The sequence below is a fragment of the Nestor notabilis genome, unplaced genomic scaffold, assembly GCF_000696875.1.
Source record: "Nestor notabilis isolate BGI_N333 unplaced genomic scaffold, ASM69687v1 scaffold10246, whole genome shotgun sequence".
Lineage (NCBI taxonomy): Eukaryota > Metazoa > Chordata > Aves > Psittaciformes > Psittacidae > Nestor > Nestor notabilis.
The window spans coordinates 39,754-63,881 of record NW_009932422.1 but is presented as its reverse complement, the minus strand read 5'-3'; the positions used below and the strand labels follow the sequence as shown (position 1 = coordinate 63,881).

The following is a 24,128-nucleotide window of genomic DNA, read 5'->3' as shown; positions in this document are numbered from 1 at the left end:
TTTTCTTGAAATAGATTGCTTTCCCTTATCTGTTCTAGATTCTGTTTTTCGTTTCCTTTTACTAACGTAGTTGCTACGTATGTGGCTTTTCGCATTAAACGAACAGCGAGAGTAAATAACCATCTGTGGAACTGATAATTACACATTGCTTTGTTGCCAACTTAGAGGTAAGAGTTCAGCACCCACTAAATAGAGTGCAGCACTTCAGCGCATTTAATATGCAGGCACATAAAGCCAAAAGATTAAAATCCTGGATCCAAAATTCCATTTTTAAGTTATTCAGTTCACTGTATTGTTTTGTGAGAGAATTACTTGAGACTTTAATGCTGGTTTTGATTGCTAGAAGCTCAGCATTAAGCGTCCAAGAATGCACGTTTCCTGTTGCTGTAATAAGGTTACTCCTGTGAAACAATTTGATATAGGTGAAGAAAGGGGAAACACAAAACATTCATGTAGCACAGGAAATAGTTTTCTTACATAAAAACCATTATCACATAATACTGAATAAAAGAAATTCTGTGCTAGTATCAATTCCTGAATGACAATCAGTAAATAACACAAACATTTAAAACAATCGTTCATATATGTAAACAATTGGAAGCACATGAATTCTGTTAAAGGCTCTAAAGAGGTTTTCCAAGTTCAAGACTTATGAAAAAGTGAAAGAATATTTCACATTTCAAGGTCTGCAATAAAAAGGAATACTATAAAGAGGTTACAAACATAATGTAAAAATTAAAAATGCTGTAAGAGTACTTGTACCTCTGAAAGGTTCATAAAGCACGTGGGGTTCAGCTCAATGGGAATGCAAAATTTTCCTGACATAAGCAAAAACAAAAAGAAGAAAAAAAAAAGTTGGTGAGGCAGTGCTCACCTCAAAAACGTCTTGGGCTCTTTGGGTGGCACTGGCTGTGGTAGTGGTTTGCTGCTGTTGAACTCAATATCGTGGATGGGTGAGTTAGGAATGGGCTCCAGGCGGTTAGGATGTCCATTGCCCACCACTCCGCTAGATTCCAGAGCACTTAGATTGGGGACACTCACAAACCTGTTTGTTGATTTATCATTCTTCTTCTTTTGCTGCATTAAAAATAACAAACATAAGGAAGGCATCTGGCACCAGGACAGATGAGGACATTTGCAAATGTAAAAGTTCTATCTGATGGCTGGTTAGGGGGTTTATGAAGGAGAGCAACAGGGATGGATCAGGCTTTTTTTCCAGTCTAGTTTTACTGTTTGCTTTGTCCAGACCTGAACACCAGAAATTTTCACAGAAAAATCAGATTTCTGATCAAGATGATTAAGTTATTAAGACTTAGTTTAAAAACCAATCTGTATCTTTTATGAGATCTTCCAATGTAACATTTTGCTCTGTTTAAAACATTGGAGATAGGAAGTTTTCCACTAAATTGTCAACTAGTCCGTTAAACCCTTCATTTTTACTTAAATCTTTTCTCAGTATCAGCGAAACAGGTCTGCTGTCAACTGTAATTACAGCAAATTTCAACGAGAACACAAAGTGAATCTGTCCAACAGGTTTCACCCCATCACTGAGGCACATTTTGGTAACTGGAACATGGAAGCTAGAGAAACAGCTACGTCTCCTTTACAGCAACTAAGCCCTCATAGTTAGCAAGTGTTATAGGAATACTGCTAAAGATAAAAAGAGTACTGTACAGGAGTTCATTTTCTTGCAGAAGGAGAGGCCTCTTAGCAGTCTTCTAATGCTAATCCAGCTACCACTTCTAGGCACCAGATGGCACAACTGAGCATTTTTCTTTTCTTTATATGCTCTGTACTCTTCTGCTTGTATTTCAAGGGACTCCAAATACTGAAGAATTTTATTTTTATATCACTATTTTACTCTCCATAGCACATCATACAAAGAAATCAGTGTTTACTCTCTCTACTTTTCTAGCTATTCCAGTGTAGGAGGATGCTTCAAATAATTTGATAGCTTTTTAAAAATAGCTGTGACAGGATACCATGTGTACTTTCTGCCTTCTATCAAATATTCCATGTCCACAATAAAATATTAATATTTTAAAAACCTTATTTCCAAAAATAGGATTTTTGAATTAATGGATTCACTTGTTCTCCTGAATTATGTATTACTTGAATATATAATAAATACTTTCATTCAATTACATATATGCAACCCTAACAAAGCAGCTCAGGAAAAAACCTCTTGAGGGCTTATGGTCTATGTAAGTTTGAAATAAATAAAGTGAAATATAAGTGGAATCTCATGTTGTTTCACTAGAATATTTTTCAGCAGAATTCCACTTGAAACAGGAGAGCTGCTCTATTCAAGCGTGGGCGTGAGTTCAAATGGATGCAGGCATGAGTCCTATTGTTTGTTTGTACTTTCTTCTTTTTAGCTCTCTTCTAGCTTTGATTTCATCGCTTGACCTCTCTGGGGCTGGCAGATGCAAAAGCTACTAATTGGAGCCACACTGGTGCATTTAACAGAAAGCTATAATAGAAAAAGGTCACTTAAGCATTACAGTGAAAGATCGTCAAGCTAAGGGTTAAACCAAGATTTCCCCATACACTTCACTTCTTCTGTAGTAGCTGAAGGAGCAAGAAACAACATTATGGTGGAAAAAAATAGTTTGGTAAAAGTAACCAACTATGTAAAATACATCTTCAAGGTAATATACACTGTAATTAACATGGTGTGTTAAATACCATGTGCTTCATGGGTGGCTCATTTTTGGAAAATGTGTATTATCCACGTAAGTGCTTAGAAAAATCCTACAGTTTATATCTTATTCTCTGTAAAACAATCTATGCTTCTGAAGCAGTCAAATCTGGAGAGACAAAATTGTACGTATAATTCCATGAAATTCATGCAAAGTATTAAGAAACTTAAGATGTAACAATGTAATACTAAACTGATCCATTGCACAAATTAGAGCTGTAACACATACTGCAATGGGTGTAATTTTGTATTAATATGCAAAGCCTGTAGTAACTCAAATTCTGTCTTTTACAAAAAAGAAAAGAGAATGAGTTTTTCAGTTTCTTTGTAATTCATTCTCCAACAACACAGCACGTGCTTTGACAAAACAAAGTAACATAGTCCACGACTGATGAAATGAGAGATTAAGATGTTCTGTCATACAAGACAGTGTTAAAGTTTTCATAGTTTTAAATGATAGAAGCATATTATAAAAATACATGAATTATCACTATGGAAATCTGATGATGTACGTTTCCCAAACACTTCAGATTTCACACAAAACACAAAAGTATACACTTGATGGTTACATTTCACATCTTTATAATGAGTGGTTCAGACAAACTTTCAGAATTTTCCAGCAACCTTTATCTTATCCTGGTATTGTCTCTACTGGGCCCAAACTAAGCTCTTTTATGCAGTTATGCATAAAAGTTAGGCAGCCACAGATAAGCTTTTGAGAGCTGCTGGGTTCCTGAAAAGCACAGCAGAGTATTGACAATTTGCAGCAGAGTTTGTGCAGAAATGAGAAATACACTCATCTGATGTGAAACTACAATAAGGTTTAGCTAAATCGCAGCCTGATCTCAGGTAACAGAGCCTGGACCTTGATCACTGGAGCTCTCGGACATCTGAGCTGCTCATGTTGTGCCCCTTGGGTTACCCTCTGCTTCAGAACCTTCCTGAGTTCTTCTGCCTCTACAGCTGGGACAAATCTCTTCCCTTTCCATGCAGGTGAAACAACCTATGGGTTATCACAAGGAGGAAGGAAATGTCAGAGGACTCAATCTTACTCCTGAAGTGGTGAAAAAACATAAAATTAAGGTACCCTACTGCAGTCTATTCACATTCCTCATGGAGAAAGGATGCTGGCTTTTGAAGTGACAGGGAGGCACTATGCCTTCATGTACAGTAGCCTTCACTGGCTGCTAATCAGCAGGATGAGAGAACTGGAAAAGGCTGCTGCTGAAGTGTTGTCACCCACAGAGGTGGTGACAGTAACTGAGAAGGCTAGAGACTGACTTCTACCTCCTGCTGTCCCCACAGTCCATACCTCATTTGTCACTCCAGTTCTCCAGTATTACCATGTCTTTTTCCATTCTGTGCCCTTCTCACACTCTCCCCATTCCCCTTTTTACCCTTATTCTCTTCCTTCAGTGTCCCCTCTCCCTCTCCCTTTCTAATGCTTTTCCATCCCAAGCACCACCTTAAAAGTGAAACTGCCCTTGCACCTTGCAAAATAACCAAGAAAAATTAGGAATCTAAAGTTGTTTGCAGATGTCACTGTTCTTCACCACACACTACAGTCCTGCCCTCTCTCGCCTTTCTCTCACTTTTCCATTTTGATTTTGCAGTTTCGTGAGAAGGAACTGGTTTACATCACACATGTCTAGCAAGCCAGGACAACAGTATCAATGGATCTCTCAACAACATAAAATGAACAAACCTACACAAAAATAGAGACAAATGGAAAATTATGTTCCTTGTTTTCAACATGTCTTTTAAGAGTGATATATGTATACACACAGACACACACACATATATTTCTTTTTTTACTATATCCTAAGTTTAGATTTCTTTTTCTTCACTTCAGCAATGAAGTCCATGGAACATACCTTCACCAATGGGTTAATAACACCAACATTAGGGCTTGCATTAAACATTTTGTTGTAGTTAGTCTCCCTGTTAACTAGCTCCAGCTGATAGAACTTTTTGTCTTCCTAAAAAGAAGAACAAATAGAAACTTCTTTTTATGCATTTTCAATGCTAGTGGCCAAATCTGCCTATAAATGATCTCAAATAAATTTACGTTTACATTTTAAAAGAAACTGGTAATTCTAAAACTTGCATTTTATACTTAATATTTTATATATTGTTATATGCAATAATCTAAATAATTTCTATTTACGCAGTTCTGTTGCAGTTCTATGCTCCTGAAAGTGAGCATAGCCTAATGAATTATGCACTGGGAAAGACTCAGTATAGTTGACTTCTGATCTGTAATTAATTCTGATTTCCTCATTCCTTCTTGCTTTTGAATCAGGATCTGATCAGATTCATATGATTGTTGTGTTGTGCTCTGAATCTGAGAAGGAGTAATGTGTTAAAGAATATGAATAACATGCTAGCAGGATTGGTTCTTTAAATACATTTCAAACACTTTGAATTAGATTAACTTTTGTATATGTTGAGATATTAAATCAAGAAAGGATAAAAGTCTTACAATCAATTTCTTTATGAGTTGGTCCCGCTCTGCAATTAGGTCTTTCAGTTCTGAGATAAGCTGCAAGTCTTCTGGTCTTGATTCTCTGTTTTTATATTTTTCTTCCATTTCTTCTAAACTTTATAGGAAAGAAGAATACCCCCTTTAGCCTGATCCAGTGTTAAATGATGACTGAATAGTCACATCTTTGATCAGTACAAAATTGTTCAGGGAGTAAAAACAGAAGATGTATTTCTTATCACCTTGAAGTAAATCAATTTCTATGTTATCGTGCAGCTTTAGCTAGTTATTAAAAAAAAAAAACCAAATTCAACACTAACCACAACCTTTGCTCAAGTAACTGCGCAAAAGTCTAAAAACTTAACATCCTTCTTGTGCATGAAGTGTTAGGGGTTTGCAAAAAAGGCCTCTTTGAAGTCAGACTGAAAATAAGGCGTTCAATACCATCATACAGACAGAATTACAGGAGACATAGCGAAGATGGATTCTTAGGTAAAATATAGGGCCTACATTATATTATATTTAATACCGACAAAAATCTTCAAAGCTGGCCATTTGCTTTCTTGATGAAGAAAACTAACTATATATATTTTGTAATAGATGACTATTCTTAATGCATGCTTGTGACACTGGCGAAATTGGACAGACAGCCAAGGCTGGCACCATCTTCCTCAGTTCATGTGGAACACACTGGAACAAAGATATCCAAGAACAGTGAACACTAATAGGTAAATAATTCCTCTCCACAAAAGCAACTTAGTACACTAGAGATGGAATAAAGGAACGAGCAAAAGAAAAGCAGTAACACTTGGATATTGGGATATCTGGATTAAGAGAAATGTAACAATTGATAACATTTGAAGAAATAGGGGGAAATTTTAAATGTCTGGTGGAAAAGCATTAAAGGAGAGAAGTGAAATAAGCCAACTGAGAGAGGAATTGTACAAGCAACTGCATAAAGATCCTTATTTCTTCTGAAAGAACAACTTTTGAGAACAGGACAATTTAAAATGATTGCATCTCCTTAAAATATAAATATAATGCTCATGATGCTGAACACTGTTCAAAAGAAAACATATTCAGCCCTCATGTGGATGAGTGAACCAAGTTTCAGAATAGATTCAGAAAATTTAACAAATGTAATGAAAAAAGAAATTAAAAAAAAAAAAGTCCCAAGCCCTCAAAAAACCCCATGAATTTAAGGTGTCCAAGTCAGCTCAACTTAATTCCACCAGACACTCGGAAGTAGATGAATTTTCTCACTTCAGGTAAGTATTTTCCCTTCAGAAGCAGCTACGTGATTTTTACTGAATTGCAGCTGAAAAAACAGTTCATATTATATTATATTTATAATCTTCAAGTAACGTGTATGTAACCTGAGTAGGTTATATAATGTATTTACATAAAACATGAATGTGAACAACACGGCTTTATTTGCAGAAAAGGCGTTTGACTCAGCAGAACAGAAATATGCTCAGCTGTGTTTACTTTTGTGTATACATTTTCTGCTGGGTTAAGCTATTGCATACAGATCCCAGGAGTATAGTACATGGTTACACACAGCTGTCATTTTATTTTCAGATATTTCAGGGAACTGTGGTTTTTTAATGTTTCAAAGAGATAATATGTAATTTAAAGACTCTGGTTGTAGAGCCTAATTAATGATACCCACTTTCTTTACTCCTGCAAGATAGATTCTCCATTTCATAAATGTTCACAATGCTGTGCTTTAGGTAAGGCTGAACCTGGGGAAACAGTTACTTAAGAAATAGCTGCATAAAACTACTTTGTGGAGGTTTTTTAACATAGTTTCCTCTTTTGGCAGCACCTTGCTTTAGTTTAAGTAGAGAGAGAGAACACAGTGAAAGGCAGGGCATAACACTTGCCCTCTTTAGGCCAGTGGCTGCTTCCTCACAGCCTTAAGTTGAGCAAGAATCAGGAGTCGGGAAAAATAACTAAATTCGGAAAAATTCAGGACACTGAAAACCCAACAACTTCATGGGAGAGAAGGTTAGGGTAAACAGTTCCGAAACCTAGTTCTGGTGGCTGCCTGCAGGCACATTTCTTGTACAAGATAAATGCAGCAGTCAGGAGGTAAGCCTAATTTACTGAATGGCAAGTTACATCATTTATCAGGGCACAAGAGTGTGCATCTGGATGATTACAAGGGAGTAAGAACTAGAATTTTATACCATCTTATCTGAAGACAGCTTCTGAGTGCTCATTATCAAGAAAGAATTAGATCCATTTGGACTTTATTGTCCATTTTAAATTGATATTTAATTGTAGAAGTTTTCTATTATATACTTAGGACCAATTATTTTCTCTGCCATAAATCTTTTGTACTGCAAATAGAAATCCTCCAGTGACAACTTTGTGTCAGGAAGCCCTCAATGTGCTATGGAGCCTCAGCCAGAAACCCTGACCAAAAACGGTACATCACAGACAAGAGGTAAGGGTGTGGAAGACAGGAAAACATTGGCTAGATGACACACTACTACATCATTTCTGCCCAGAGGTGGTTTAACACCAGGTGACATTTTCGCTCGGAGACACTCTTAAGCATTCTGTTATAATTATGCTCACATAATCCATTTCAAACACTAATTTTCCTTATGTTAGCAAACCTGAAAATGTTTGCATCACTCATGTGCTATAATCAGACTTCTTACTAGCAAATACTGTTCATAAACTCGTTGAAGAAACTCTTGTGTTCTCAAGAGAGATGTATTAAAGTTTGAGAAAATGCATTTGAAATAACATTTTCTCTGATTTCCTAAGAACTGCAGATTTAACATCTCTCCTACTCAAAACTTTTTGGTCTCAAATCCCTAACAGTGTTATCTTACTGAATTCTCCTAAGGAACGCAAGATCAGGCCCCATACTTGACTGAGGTTTTTGCAATATCTGCATCTCTGCAATATCTTCAGAAACTTATGGACACCAGAATGATCTATTCACTCAAATGCAGCTACAGACAATTTTTTTTAATGCAGCAAAACTTACGAAATTTGTAAAGCTGAATTAATTTCCTTGAGCAGCTCTTGGGTCTTATTAAAATCTGCCAGCATGCTTTGTTTCTCTCTGATGTGATCTGCTGTCAAGACATCCAGCTCTTTCTCATGTTTCTTGCTTAAATCTTGCTCATGCATCCTGTTTAATTTATTTTTTGTTAAAAAGAGAGTTATTCTAAAATCAGACTTGTTTGCTCATCATGGTTTTCTGCCATGCTTCTAATGGCTTTTACACAGTCTCAAACAACACAGAAGGAATTACTGATTCATCAAACTCCATTACTTAGCGTCCTCCAACCTTCTAGCTTTTTTCATGGAAAATGCATCTCCTTTAATGCTTTTTTAAATAAACAAACACAATGAATTAAAAAAACAAAACAAAACAAAGCCAAAAACCAAAACCCAACACTGTTACTAAAATATGCCAAAACATATCCCTGAAGTGCAACTTCACTGTATGGTAATATTCACTAATATTACTAGTAACGGACATAGCTTTGTCTAAAGACGACTAAATGATCTATAACATCACTTGATTAAGAGGACAAATTAAAAGCTGAAGATGGTAAAATTTCTTAAGTAAAACAATACATGAAATAATGCACATTTTTGTTTAGAGTGGGAAAATTCACACCTGATCTGTTGGTTGGATTCGCTGCGTATTCTAAGAACTTCTTTCCCTTTAAACTCTAATTCCTTGGTCAATGCACTTATATTTTCATGAAGATGCAGAATCTCTTTGTCCAGTTCAGCTATATGATGGTCTCGGTGTCTCAGTTCATCTTGTAGATCTGATATTCGGCATAAAAATTCTTTCTCCTATGATGTAAGTAGCAGCAGCAGAAAGTATTTTAAACAGACTTGTCTCAGAAGCACAGTACTTGCTTTTGGGAGGTAACAGCTGAGCAAAACTTTCCACTCAATAGACCATTTTTTTTTTTCAGTTTTTCATGCTGACAGAAATTATAATTAAAACCGAGGGCCTTTATTGTGTACAAGTACAAATAAAGAAGAAATCATAGTTTTGTAGCAAGCAATTTCCATTCGTGAGAAGATTTAAAAGCTATCATTGCCTGTTAAAAGTTTGTGTAGCTCATCACATTTTCCTTTTGCTGACTCATACAACAAAAAAACAGATACCACCAAGAACCAGGAGTTGGGCATCCAGCACTTTCTACCTCTTCAACACACAGTATAGAGAAACTGGTTTTCCCTTTACAGGCCCCTACAATGGGACAAAATAGCTCAAGATGCATGGCCTGCATGAACAAGTGCTTCAGAAGGCTCCTATTTTAGGTATATATAAGAGTCACAAATATCTCACAGCAGAGTATGTGGTAAATAGTTCATATAATATTTCTATTGTGTCCAATAAATCAATAAAAGTAATTCATTTTGAATAAGAAGTTCCAATTCCAAACATTTGGAAAACTCATCTGGAACCCATCCCAGTAGTTTTAATAATGATTCTCCTCAGTTTAGAAAAAGTCTGTAATAAAATCAACATCTTTTCAGAGTTTTCCATTTCCATCTATTCCACTTCTTACAGTTTCTCAATAATTGATGACCATATAGTTTGCACAGACGGAAATCAGCAGATATTTCGAAGTAGTTTTATGTGTAATTGTGTTTTGTGCTTTCATGCATCCAGGAAATCTAAATATATCCTAAGGTACAATTTTTGTAGGACATCTTTAAGAATAGACCTTTAAAAATAACTCTACCTCCCTATAGAAAGACTATATTAAAGTTATAAGTGGTGGAAAATTTATACCCACATATTTAAATATTTTTCAAAGTAGCAAATATAATCATCCTGATCAGAACTCACTGTATCTAGTACAGCTCTGACCCTGTGAACTGATGAGCATTCCACACAGGAAAACACAATTAATTACTTTGCCCTCAGTACAACTAAAACTCATGCTTAGCAGGTCATTGTACAGAGGCCAAAAGTACACGGTATTTGTGGCTGGATCAAACAGTCTTGTAACTTAAACTTCCTTTAGGTTTGTCACTCTAGGCTTAAGCAACACACAACTGAAACTATCTGTATCCTCCCAAATCCTGAATGTTTTAATTCCCTGCTGAGCGCACCACATTTCTGCCTCTAGTGCTCACACTTTTAAACAAGGGAAAAGAAACAGAAGGGCTCATCGTTGACTGTTTGTGTAAAGGCCATATCCAACTAAACTTGTCTCCTCTGTTTATATACTTATAAAACTATTCCACTTCTTGGTGCTGGGCTATCAGTAAATTAATCCTAAAAAACCTATTGTATAGGCAAATAAAGAAGTAATTTTCTGGTCCTCTTATTTCCAAGAATCCTTTCAATAGAGATCGAGCTTTGAATTTTTAGTTACTACTGGAAAAACTGATTGCATATGAAGTGAAAAATGAAAGATAAAAGAGAATGAATCAATTTGCTCCTGAAAGCAAAGGAAGTCCATGCTGGCTTTGGGATTTGGGGGCTTGTTTTGCATTTTGGGTGTGTTTTTATAAGAAACAGTTGCAAGGTGTTAGATCACCTTTGCTTTATTTAGATGTTAATTTATCTTTTCCGATTTGCCTCCTGAAAAAGAAAAAAAAACCCAAACCCAAAAAAAACCTTGGGTACCTCCTAAATTTGAAGAATCGTTTGGTTTTAAGTAACCACTTCTCAGCCATATTACTGAGGCTTCAGAGAGAAACAGCTTTTTCCTTTTTAAGTCCTGAGGGCAGCCGAGGACAAGTAGAACTTTGAGAGAATCGGCACTTTACACAAGTTAGTGTGCTCCCAGGTGGCCAAACAATTCTGAGAGGAAGCTGCCTCGATATGGGAGCCATTACTAGGCTTGAATGAAGTTTGTTGAAGGAAGAAAAAGCTAAGCAAGGAAGTTTAGGTGAACAAGTAGGGATGCATTAGCTGCTGGTGCTGGCTGACCTTGAAGGACTATATGTTTGTTCTTTGTTCACACGTGTTCCTGCCTCCAGCTAAGAGAAAGTGAATACTGATTATGCAGTTTTACAATCAGTTGCAACCGATGTCTCCTACCTGTCGCCTGCCGAGTTCTATGCTTCTTTCAAGCTCCATTTTGGCAGCTACCAGTTCTTGCTGATGGTTGTGCCTTAGCTGGTCAATTGCTGCTGCATGTTGATGATTTAGCTCTGAGCGCAAGGAAGCTAGTTACCATGAACAGAAAGAACAGGTGATTTGCAAATGTTTACATTAATCAACAATAACAGTTCAGCCACTGACCAAACACGCACTGTTTATATCAGCCAAGCAACTGTCCTATCATTCTGTTCCTGCTGCTTTCTGAAACATTCTCCATCATGAGCTTTGGTTGCTTAGTCCTTCCAAAAAAACCCTCAAAAACTTAAGGGTAACATTTTTCAGAAGTGAACAATATGGGCTTACCTGTTAAAGCATATACTGATTTTAAGAGGAACGATTAGGTCAACACTGAATGACTCAGACATACACTACAGTGTTACAATACACACACATGTACGTACATACATGTGCATGTATTTTTGTATGAGTAGAAATAATGGTTTTGTACCCGCTTGCTATTTTGAAATATATAGTATACCTAACATAGCTTTTCCTTCATCCTCCAGCTCAAATCGTAGAGTCTGAAGTTCCTGTTCCATCTCCAATTTGAAACCTTCCATGGCTTGCTTATGTGTTTCTTTCAGTGCCTGAAGTTCTTCTGAGTGCTTCTGTTGCAAACGTTCTTCTAATTCCTACGAAATCAAAGTTGAAAAGTTTATTATGTAACACTTTGGGGAATTTATAAAATATTATTAAACAATTAAGAACTAGCAACAAAAAGCAGGCATCGGCATACTCTAGAAATTGTTTTAAAATGCACAAATATTGCTCATATTTTCTTCTCTCACGAAGTTATCCTACTACTATGTTTTTTCTTTTTAGTGGCTGATGGTTATCAAGATTACCTGTGCACAAACCCCTATTCTGCTCTCGGTTGGAAAAGAGAAAAAACCCCAACAATCTATTGATACATTTACAACAGCAAGCAATGTGATAGGGTTTAGTGTGCACACAATATGTATTCGGGCACTCCTGCTCCCCACTAACACTCATGTTTACTCCCTGTCGAAGTGTATGAAGCACAATGTTCCTGGTTCACATCGTCCGGTTTCACTCTGAACAAAAGTAATCCGCCTTACACGCTCTAATATCAGTCTGTGATGTAAACCAAAGTACATTAAGTGGGGACAATGGGAAAAATGATTGCAAAGGTACACTCTAGATCTGAACTTAAAAAAAAATAAGCTTAAGATACACACCATATCAAGTACTATATATTGCCAAAATTTCAGTTCTAAAGCTGGTTTAGTCAAGGTTTTAAAAAAATACCTTGCGTGTAACATTGTTCTGGACATGAACATTATTCTGCAAGTTGCAGAACATCGTTCACACAATTTTTAACATAATCAAAATATAAAATACATTATAAAAGGAGTCAATTGACAGGAAATACCAGAAAACACATATGAAATTAGGTAACGATAATGGAAAATACAGAGAAACCTATTGCAAATCACACCTAGAATATATTGTTATAGATAACGATGTCAAATTACTGTAAAGAAACAAACATGTTTATAATTTTACACATATATGCACCTATATATATGCATATACTGTTAGAGTTTAAAGCAAGACATGAAACAATGTCAGTATTAGGGATGCTTTTCAGTACGTCTTTATCAGTTTTAGCTGGATAAAAATGTAACTGTCAGACATCAGCTGAAAGGAAACTTAGTAGTTATGCAGATACTTTACACAAACTGCTAAAAAAGCAATTTGTTCAGATGAACATGCCTTTTGTTCTTGCTCTTTTGTTTCTTCCATGTTTTGAAAGGCAAGGATATGGGCTTCCTGAAGTGACTTATGCCTTTGCTGATGCTCCTCTTCTAATTCCTGGATCTCCTGAGTCAGCCTCTGTCGCTCTTGACTGAACTGGGCTTGTAGCTGTTGCAAAGAGCTCTGTGACTGGGAAAGCTGCATCTCCAGGTTCTGCTTCAGTAAGGAGATCTAACCCACAACAGAACAGCAAATATCCATTAGTCATTCATGCGAACATCAAGTCTGAAAAAAAACCCCAAAACCCATTCAAAAGAAGAAAACACTTGAAATTTTAAAGCCAGAACATTAACTAAAAGACACACAAGCAATGCCATCCATCTACTGAACTTGTGGTTAATATTATATCTCAGAGATATAATAATAAGATTTAAATAGTTTTGTAAGGGTTATTGTACCTGACAGTTCACACTATAGCACTACCTATAACACAACTTTTCATGGCTGAATAATCAAAATTTATTTCTAGGTTTTGTATAAAGTTCAATAAAAATGACACTATCAAGGCCTGAAATCAAACACTTGATTGTTAAAACAAACTATTTTCAGGGGAACATCACATAAGTTCTGTAAGGAAAATCCTGCAGTTGACAGGGAAGGGCAGCCCGTGACATCTAGATTGATGGATTTTTGTATCTTTTGATATGATATGGTCCTATCTTACTGGTAATTCTTTTATTTAAAAAGAAATGGTAGCATACCACTCTACATCACAAATAAAATGTTACACTTGATGGATTTCCACATACACACATTTTTTGTTAGCTCAGTAATACTATGAGTGATTTTTCCACTGGTTTTCAAGGTCTAAGATCTAAGTAATCTGAGCCACAAATACTTATTTTCTTAGAAATACATGATTTTACAAATTATGCTTTTCACCCAACAAGCACTTCAATACATTAGAATGCTCTGTATTCTAAAAGTCACATTTTCTTTTTATAATACTTTGTTCTTCCCACTAGATAGCATCTTTTCAGACTGAAAATACTAAACCAGTATTCCCTTCTGACCCAAACACGAGAGATACACCCTCCAATTTTGGAAACAAGATTTAACAAAAAAAAAATTTTGCTACAGTGACTAAAAAGAAGGACAAACAAAATTGCCACGTAATGAAGAATTTGAGTCAGTAAGGATACTTTTTTCAAGCCTTAGAGTACTACATAAAATTGAATTATAAATGACAGTCTGATAGTGTCATTTGATTCAACATATCTTAAAATTAATTATTACAAGTTAATAATGACATTGCACATCAATTTACTGATTTACAGAACACTAAAACCCACCACTTACTGAAAAATTAATAGCAGCATACCAAGGACAACTTGCAGCATGAACATTGCTGTTGAACATATGGGTTCTTTTTCAGAAGGGCACAGCTTAAGCAGATTTGAAAGAAAAAAAGCTACACAAAAGAAAATTAGCACTAAAACAAAACAAGCAAATTAATTTGAATGAAATGAGCATAGCTCATTGCATTTCAAATTCACCAGGTCTTTGTGTCTGCCTTCTAAGTGTACTGTATCAACAGTATTTTACCTCAGGTACCTTTGAAACAGGTAAGTTACAATTGAACAAGTATAGTGAAGGCCTATACTACCTTCTGTAATTTGAACTCTTCATGTAAAATCCTTTACTAAGTACATTAAATATAGCTATCACACACAAATTGTACAGTGTTAGAACAAAGGTTTGTCTGATCTCTGGTTCTGTCTCCAGAAATGGCCAACTTGAGCTACCCAGGGAAAACAAAACCAAGGCATAAATGTAGGGATCTTGACTCAAGTTACTGAGCATCCAGAAATCCTTCTTACATCAGAAGAGGTATTTTGGGGTAAATTCATGGAAGCATTAATTAAATACAACCATTATCTGAATCCATAAAAGCTTTTAGTATCCAGCGTCCTGTGGCAAGTTCCATACGGAAAGAAGTGAAAGGAAGTTCCCTTTTCACTTACTCTATCCTGCTCGTCTTTCTGTGGACCTCCATAATTTCCTTCCTTACACCCTATTCCACACTAAACAGTTTTGTCTTAAGGACTGATTCACTGTATGAAAGCTATTCCTCTCTATCATCACATTTCTTCCACTTTTGCCCCTCTTCTACTAATTCTTTTTAAGAATAGGAGACCAAAATAGCATAAGGTATTTAAAATGAGAGTAAACTCTGCATTTATATAGTGGTTTATATGGTTTTACGTGTTCTCTGTTTCTCTCCTATAGTCCTAATGTCTCATTTGCTTTTGTGACTCCGAGCACTGAGATGATGTTTTCATGGCATTATATATCATAGTCCCCAAACCTGCTCTATAGTAGTAACAGGTCATGGTAAGATCCATCATTTTACACAAGAAGTTAGAATTTGTGGTTTTTTTTCCTTCTGTATCACTTTGGATTCGTATACACTGAATTCCGTCTGCCATTTTACTGCCCAGTCCCTTGGCTTTGTACAGCTATTCTGTAATTCTTCAGACAGAAGAATTAACTCTCCTTTCCACCCTAAATAACTTTTCATAAGCTGCAAACTTTCCTGCCTGTTCATAAACAGCCTGCAAAAGAAAATATGCTGAACATCAGTATAACTCCACTGATAATCTACCTGCGCAGTGGTAACCCTGTGTTTAATACCTATTTTTTGATTAGTTACTTATACAAAAACTTCCCTCTCGTATTCTGGAGTTCTTGTTTTCTCAGAAGCCCCAGAACTTCTCAGTACAATTCCAGGGGAAGTCCTGTTCAGTCCTGCAGAATCTCGGTAATTTAAACATCATACTCTAAAAAAGCCTTTCAATAATAAAATTCAAATGGAGTCGACCATGGTATCTTAGCCAACTTTCCATTAAGACGACATGGAAAATTGTATTTTTGGCTTGAAGTTATACCTGTTTCTTGCTTAAGGTCCTGCTCCAAATTCTGATCGTTCTCAGTGTAACATTTATAAACATTTTTAACACGGGCCAAGGGCAAAACAATTTTAATTTCTCTTGGAAATGCAGAAAACATTTTAACTGAGATGACCAAGATAAGTCTAACATCTGGCCAGGAAGCCATCTTAGAAGAGATCATGAATACTTTTCCCAAGAGCAGTTCACACTTCCACCAGATTAAAGTGACTGCAGAACCACAGCCTGAAGTGAGTCAGTGTCTGGAGATACCTATTTGCATCAGTAGACTGTATAGAAAATAAAGGACAATGAGGATTAAATGATTCTAACAAGCAAGTCAGATTAGTCTACCCTTCTCATAATATGGTGGGGGTTTTTTGGTTGAAAGTACATAAAGTGTTAAAAATCTGAGTTATTTTTAGAAGAGTACATAATTTTCAACATTATTCTGATTATGCAGTACATAAACTGATATTCTTAAGGGCACATTTTCAAAAACATTAGTGCCTACCTTTGTATGTCTTTGGATCACCCCTGTTACATAGTCCTGGACTGAAGACTCAAAAGAAAACAGCTCTAAACACTATTCTCTGAAATTTCAATGCTTTTATCCAAGTTTTTCAGCACACTAAAAACATTTGTAAGAATTTTAAAAATAATAAAAAAAAATATAGAAAGAAAGAACATTTTGGCTACAATTACGACTTGCACAGCAAAACTGCAAATTATAACACAGCATCAACCTCATGCTTTCAGGAAAGCTCTGCAATACACATTTGCACTGCCCACAAGCTTGCTTGCTTAAACAATGACATAAAAATGCTGCTTATATTATGACCACGTACATAGTGTTTGATGTCCAGGGATATAAACACATTTACACAGATGAATGGATGCGGTACACAAGCTTTTGATAACTAGTAGCAAACGTTCTCCTTTCAAGTATTACCATGTATTCTGTTTCATAGGCTAAAGCTTTAAAGCAGTACTATAGGATATGCAGGTTTATTAGTGCAAACATGCCCTGTTCACAGGCTGTAAGTGCAAATCACTTACATTGCTGATAGATTTATGCAAAGCTTCACCGAGACAGTGCCGCTATGAAGAAAAGATCACAGGAATAAAGGGAAACATTCAGAAATCAACTAAGTAAAAGAAAAAAGGATAAGGAAGGGAGAGTAAAACATAGAACATTAATTATAATTTCATCAGGGAAAAATAAGTTGAAAACTATCTGGAAAAAATACAAATATGTTGCTTTGATTTAGTATATATACTATAGAACACAGAACAGAATGATGTGCTTTCCTGTGTTATGTTTTGAAAATATCCAGGATAGCATTCTCTCTTCAACATCATGTTACTCTTTACTCATTTATATCATGCAGTTGAATGTTTTTGAAATTACCCAACCGTTTCCTCTTCTTTATGACAAATAATTTTGGGATGAAATCATTAAGTACACCTATTTGCATTACTATTAGAAAAGATGCTGTGTAAGGACTCTATCAGCCAGTTGTGTCTCTGAAATATCACAAGCATATTAAAAATATATTAAAGATCAAATTTCACTGCTAAAGGGCAGAAAACAAGTTTAGTCTGTAGTGAAGATAGATTTATATTAAAATACTTCACTTATTTTTCTTAAAATTCAGAATGAAACGGGTACATAAAAGACTCTTCCTGAAGGTCTCCAGCAAAAACTTCATGTACCACTTATACTAGTGTTGACTAGTAATGAAAAGCAAAAAATAAAAATGTATTTCCAAGTAAATGTTCCATATGAAATATTACTGATCATACAAATCATACATGCACAAAATAGAGTCATCAGAAATGAAGTAAGAGCAATTTCAAATCCAGCATGGTCAATTTCCCCTTTAGGCACAGGTCAGTCAAGAAGATGGCCTTCTCCAGGAGACAGCAGGTATTTTGGCACCAGCTTGGAAGCCTATAGTTAGGAACTTTCAGATAATACTTTGTCAAAATACAAACAGAAGAAATTATTTGTTCTCCTGAATCTACAAGAAGGCACGACACAAAAATACATTATTGTGGAATATCCAAAGGTATTACAAGTAAGAGTTTTCTATGCAAGGACGTAACACTAGGAGGCATCCTACTCCACCGGACAAGAAAAAGACTAGGATCTAACAGCTCTGATTTCAACACCGGATTTCAACATCCCCAATCTGAACAAATCCACCTGTTTTTTTTCTGTGCTTCCCTTCCCATCTGTCTGGCTTGTTTAGCGGGGGGAGCTGGTAAAAGCAGAAATGATCTCTTGCTAAATAAACGTTCAATTTCAAGAACTTGTGGGACTTAATGTTGACGGACTAAGGAGGGCTAATCATTTTAATACATGTGATTTCACCGAGCTTAAAAGTTTTTCAGAGATATGGAAAACAGGTGAAATCAAAATGAACTTTTGATGAAGGTTCTGCACTAAAACTCTCCAGTTCAGTTCAGTATTCATTTTGTCACTGATTTCTTAGGCTACTTCACTCAAAGCAATCCATATTTCCTGATTGTGAGATGAGAACAGTAATTACCTTGTGCAAAAAAATTAACTATTAAATGCTCAGATCTTACTGGGAAAAAAAAAAAAGGTTATTTTTCAATAAAGTTGGACATTCCTATGTGTTCTAAAACCACACACAGAAATGTTGAACATAAATGTTGCTTTATCTGTTGTATCAAAGCAGATCTAGATTGCTATGCAGCCTTTGCCTCATTTTAAGAATGATCTCCAGCAAAGATTGCTAACCACTCTGAAGAAGAAAACCTATGTGCAACCATCATGTTAGTACAAGAAACTAGTTTCTGAGATGCTGACTGAAGAAGCTGGAGGACCTTTGGCATAAGTCCATTTTACCCAGCTAACAACAGCAAGCTCCCCAAAACTCTCCCTCAAGATACATCTTTGTTTTGAAGAGAAGGACTGATTTGTCAGCAGATGTACTGTCTGGCTGCACAGAGCTTACGTGACAGATGACCCTGCAGAGATTTGGGAAGCAGCTGTTTCCCACTACAGTGTTTTGTACTTGGCTTGAGGCTTGTGACATGCTAGGAATGGAAGAGCTGCATCAAAGTTTGCCCTCTCTGAGTGGTAAGGAAAAGCAGCATTTAGAACCCCTTCCCTTTCTCTCAAAACTCAGCAGTTTTCTACCGAGGAAAATGAAGTATATATTGGATGCTCTCAAATCTGCAGCTATCTCTGGAATCTAATTGGTCCTGACTTCCTCCTGGTTTTGTAGCAACCCTGAGTAAAGGTGCTGTGTCCAGGCTATCACAGGGTGGGGTGCTTACCCTGTTGCTTTAAAAAGATGTAGTTCTTTTCCAGTTGTAGGTGCCTATCAAACTGCTAGGCAAAATGCCTATGTATTCTGACATTTTACCTATTTGGGTTTTGGATTATGTGCTTTTTAATCTGTCAAACTTCAGGTTCAATGGTTGGGGGAGGAGACGATCATGTGAATCTCCCAATATTTTTTAAAGTTTTTGGAATGTTACTAAAGCTCCATTTAATTTTACTTATTTGTCATAACACTATCAGGACTTCAGAGATTATATGTCTTGGCTAATCCTTCCTGGAGCACAGGGGCATCTGTCAGGAAGTGTCCTTAATCTAGAATTTTATTGATCTGCTGAATCTCAAATAAATTTTGCCCCACCTAATGAAGTTGTCTCTTGCTCCTTCCATGGTCCACTGTTACCATTTTTTCTGAACCTATGGCAAAGCTACTTGAGCAACTATCTGCCAGAGCGAAGAGACTATGGGTAATGTTTTAAAGCTAGATTCTTGCCAGAATTTTTACCTTACATTTAAGGGGAAAACATACACTGATACAGGAATAGAATTTTATTTGGGCAATGGTGTCACTGTTGGATTTGGCTTAGGTTTCTATTTATCAGTTTTAGAAGTATAAACTTAACCCCAAATATCAAATTAAACTCTTTTCTGACTCACGCATCATTAATTATATACTGTGCCAAGAATTTAATATTCTTTTCCACCCACTGACAAGTAGAATTTAAAAGTCTTTCAGCCTTATCCAGATTTACTAACTCAAACACTGCCAAACAAAACCTGGTAATATTAAATTCCAATTAGAAGTTTATGATCAGAGAGACAAGTTTTTTTGGATATGAAGATACTGTAATTTCAAACATCACCCTAGATGTATTTTTAAATTTAATTAAACACAACATTATGAGAGAAAAAAATTAAATGAAGAAACTAAAAGAGAAATGGAAAAGAACAGAGCTAACATTTGTTAGTATTCCTAATGTATACCAATGGAAATACCTAGAAAACTATTTGTTCTGTTGCTTTTGTTTGTCTGAATTGCTGAATAGCTCCTAATTGTAAATGGTCTTTAATGAATTTCCTCCATTACATTCAGAATATTTTAAACAAAGAGTAACATAATGAACAGAGCGCAGTACGGGCTGAATGGGCTTACCATAACTAAAAGCTCAGAAAAAGAGATAGTACAGCTGAATGTGAGGCATTTGTATTCATGCTCAAGCTTCAGACAAAACTATAATGACCAGTGTAGACAGAACAAATCTTCACGATCACGTCTCTGCATAGACAAGGGAACCCAGAACAAGGGGGATTCTTTATTAAGAACTATGGACACTCATGAAACAGGGTGAAGCACCCTCAGTAGTCGGCCCTCTGAGGGCTGCAGTGACTCTGGACTACATGATTATTCACATGCCTGTGTATAATAGTTTTTGACTTCCTTAAAGCATAGGTTTCCCCATTAGAATACAGGAGTACTGATTCTTCTAAATCAGTGGTGAGCGGCAGGACAAGTGTGAACACCAGATCTAGGCAGAAACTCCCAAAGCTCCCCAGTTCTCTGTGAGGCCCACAGCAGCTGCAGCACAGTCCCATCAAGACCACTGGTTTGAGAGCTGTAGTCACTTCTGAAAGTTTCCAAGAGCTGCACAAATCGGTGCTCCTCTGGAAAAACAACAAGTATCTACAGATGAAAGAAGAGGCATAAAACCTTACCCTCAGCTGTATTCCAAGTCTCCTCTGTTCTTTGCTCCCTCTTTGGCACGATTTTTCTTTCCATTCTTTTGCATTTCAGCATTCTAGATTTCAAAGTGCTTTTTAAATCTTGCCCAAAATCCCTTACCATCCACTAGATGTCACAGTAGCCTTACCAGTATTGTTGAATACAAGAATAATGAAAGAGAACTGGGAGGGGGGGTGTTACTTGAAATTTACCTCCTCTCTCTTTCTGACAGACAAGCCTTTAGACAGTGTGTTCAGGACAATATAAAGTGACAGGAGGCAGAGTAAAATGATTCTGTGCTGAAAGTTAATCTCCTTTCAGGAAACTGATCTAGGGTATGTGCAAGTTATTTCTTGTAGAAATTTTGAGCATCCATTTGACAGCAAATCTTCTAAAGCGAGGATTATGCAGGCTGTGGAACAGGCCAGTAATCCTTGTGCTAGAGAAGGAAAGTAGTATTTCCCAGTTCTGCTAATGTGGATGCACGTCAGCTCTGCCATAAGCACCTCCACAGAGGCACAGATGGAGCCAAAATAACTGAAACCAGAAATAGGTAGGAAGAATACAGGCCTTAAACTGTACGTTTCAGTGTCCAGAACAGAAGGTTGCGCAACACAGAGAAACACAAGAGAGAACATGCTTATGCTTTAAAAAAGAAGATTCCTGTTATATTGTCCGTGGCTGAAGCCTTCTCAGTAGTAAAACATTTTTAAGAAAAGCGTTAAAAGCTCATTATGCAGCTAAGAGAAATGGAGAAGAGCTAGCTCATCTGAATTCATATTTCATGAAAAAACTCTCACATGGATTGATGTAGAAGTACTTACTACAATTTACAGGAAAAAAAGGAAAAGCACTTTCTTTTTATGTCTTCTAGAATAATTTCTCATATCAGAGATAAGAAGTACACACTCGGTCTCTAGATACTGATCTAGTTAACCTACCAACCACATTTAACTGTAGATGGTAAGTGATGCTTTGCAACTAGTAAGAATGTGTTTAAGCATTGAATCAGCTGAACAGCATTTTCTCTCAAGAGAATTATTTTACTCATAATAAAGCTATACTGTTAGAATAACAATAATCCTACATGCATAATATAAGGGACCACTTAGCATTACTGGTATAAAAGCAAAAATATTTCCTTGCTTTATGCAAAGACTAGATCTCACCTATCAAATGTGCAACAAATAGTAGAGTGCAGAAATTTGTAGATTAATACAAAAGAATTAAAAAAACAAGACAGTTTTTAGTACACTTTACAGGCACAATTTTTTTGATTGAACATTTTTTAATTTTATTTTTTAAAAGTTGTTGCCACAAAATTCAACAAGGACAAATGTGAAGTCCTTTACATGCAATGTACTAAACCCCAGCACTAGTTCATACTGGGTTACAGATTTGCTTTGCATAACCTAGTTAATGGTAGGCTAAACATGAATCTGCAGTGTGGTCTGACAGTATACTAGGCTATAGCAACAACCAGTAGTTTGAGGGAAGGGATCGGTTCCTTTGACTTGGCACTTGTTGCACACCACCTGAAGGAGAGCACATTCTGTCTCCTCCTCCAGTTCATTCAGCTTTGGTTGCCCCAGTACAAGACAAATATTGATAAGCTTGAACTTGTTCAGTGGAGAGCTACTACCAAGATTGCTGAGGCTGGAACATAATACCCTTCTGATGGAACCAGGTTTGTTTAGCCTAAAGAGGAGAAGGTTTTGTGGCACTTAATCGCTTTCCAGTAACTATGTGGTGGTTACAGAAAAAGTGACCAGCCTCATTACAGTGACGCACAATAGAATAATGAGAGACAATGACCATAAATGAAAACAGAGGAGGTTCTGTCTAAATATAAAGAAAAAACTCACTATGTGGGTAATTAAGCATTCAAAGAGATTATTCAGAGAGGCTGTGAAATCTTTATTCTTGGAGGTTATTCAAGACCTGATGGGACAAAGCCCTAAGCAACCTTGTTTAAATTCAGTGTTGTCTGATTTGAGCAGGAGGCTGCACTAGATGACCTCCTGAGCTCTTTTCCAAAATAAGTCATTGACTCTGTAATTCAGGTCAATGCAGCCCTCAGAGGCTACCATAAGTATCTGAAAAGTTTAAAACTACAGAAAGCTTAACATATCTGTTTGAAATTGTACTTTTGTGGAGAAAATTATATTTATAGGTACACTTAGAGTAAATGAAGCTTGAGTAAAAGGCAGTAACAGAAACGTAAAATCAAACGAGTCCAAGTCTTACTACATTCATGTTGTAAAAAGTAACAGACCAAGAACTTTAAAAGCCTCCAGCTTTTATGAGCCTAAGCCACAAGATTTTACAAGCTTAAATTCCCTTGTCAGCAAAATAAATTGTTGTGTTGCTATAAGAAGCTCTATAATCAAGTGCATGTTCTGTTATTAGACTTCTCAAATTAGACAGTAAATTAAAAGCCATCCCACAATAACTCCCTGAAATCGCAGTCATTTAAAGAGTTAGAAAATACGTTTTTTTACTTTAAAATGTATTTGCTCATTATCAACTACTCTTCCAAATTGTAGTCAATAAAACCAATTCTATAGCATTTACGGTTTGGAAAAAGTACAAAGCAAGTGTTTTCTGTGAATGATCTAACATAACTGTGTTTATAAATATGAGTTGCAATTAACAAACTCAGTATTCTTGAAAAATTAACCCAAAACAATGTTCAAAATCACCTAAGAGAAGACATAGCTGTAATAAACATGTAGAAAGTGAGGGACATTTTGACTTTTCAGTGACTTGTGCAGTGTTGCTATTGCAAAGATAAGGGATACCTCTAAGTCCAAACAATTAGAATTGGTAAATATTTACAATAGAATAGGTAAGTGGACAAAGAGTAAAATAAATAAATAAACGAATCTTACAAGTGAAGAGGTGGGACTGCCAACACCCTCCCACTCTCCCAAACAAAACCGTAAAGGGTTCTATTCACATTTAGTGTAAAGAAGGGGCATTCATATAATTTTAAGGCAACTTGCTGTATTTCTTTAAAATTTTGATAATTATTAGGTTTAAAAAGCATTATGCTAACAAATTAAATTTCAAAGAAAAATGTCACAACCAATTTCATGTTGTTAATTGGTAATAAACAACCGGTAACTAA

General features: G+C 36.1%; 1 protein-coding gene across 3 annotated transcripts in view; it reads right to left on the bottom strand.

Annotated features, from left to right (window-relative positions):
* Positions 1 to 24,128, bottom strand: part of FAM184A (family with sequence similarity 184, member A) — a 40,526-nt gene that overhangs the window by 1,223 nt on the left and 15,175 nt on the right. The window contains exons 9-16 of one of the 3 annotated variants that reach the window (XM_010016395.1): positions 13,033 to 13,245; positions 11,774 to 11,927; positions 11,233 to 11,360; positions 8,833 to 9,017; positions 8,191 to 8,337; positions 5,184 to 5,301; positions 4,576 to 4,680; positions 875 to 1,077 (exon numbers count right to left, since the gene is read on the bottom strand). In XM_010016395.1, coding sequence (XP_010014697.1) covers positions 875 to 1,077; positions 4,576 to 4,680; positions 5,184 to 5,301; positions 8,191 to 8,337; positions 8,833 to 9,017; positions 11,233 to 11,360; positions 11,774 to 11,927; positions 13,033 to 13,245 — 1,253 coding nt within the window. The remainder of the gene's footprint in view (positions 1 to 874; positions 1,078 to 4,575; positions 4,681 to 5,183; positions 5,302 to 8,190; positions 8,338 to 8,832; positions 9,018 to 11,232; positions 11,361 to 11,773; positions 11,928 to 13,032; positions 13,246 to 24,128) is intronic. The other 2 variants (XM_010016393.1, XM_010016394.1) reach the window with 2 other exon arrangements.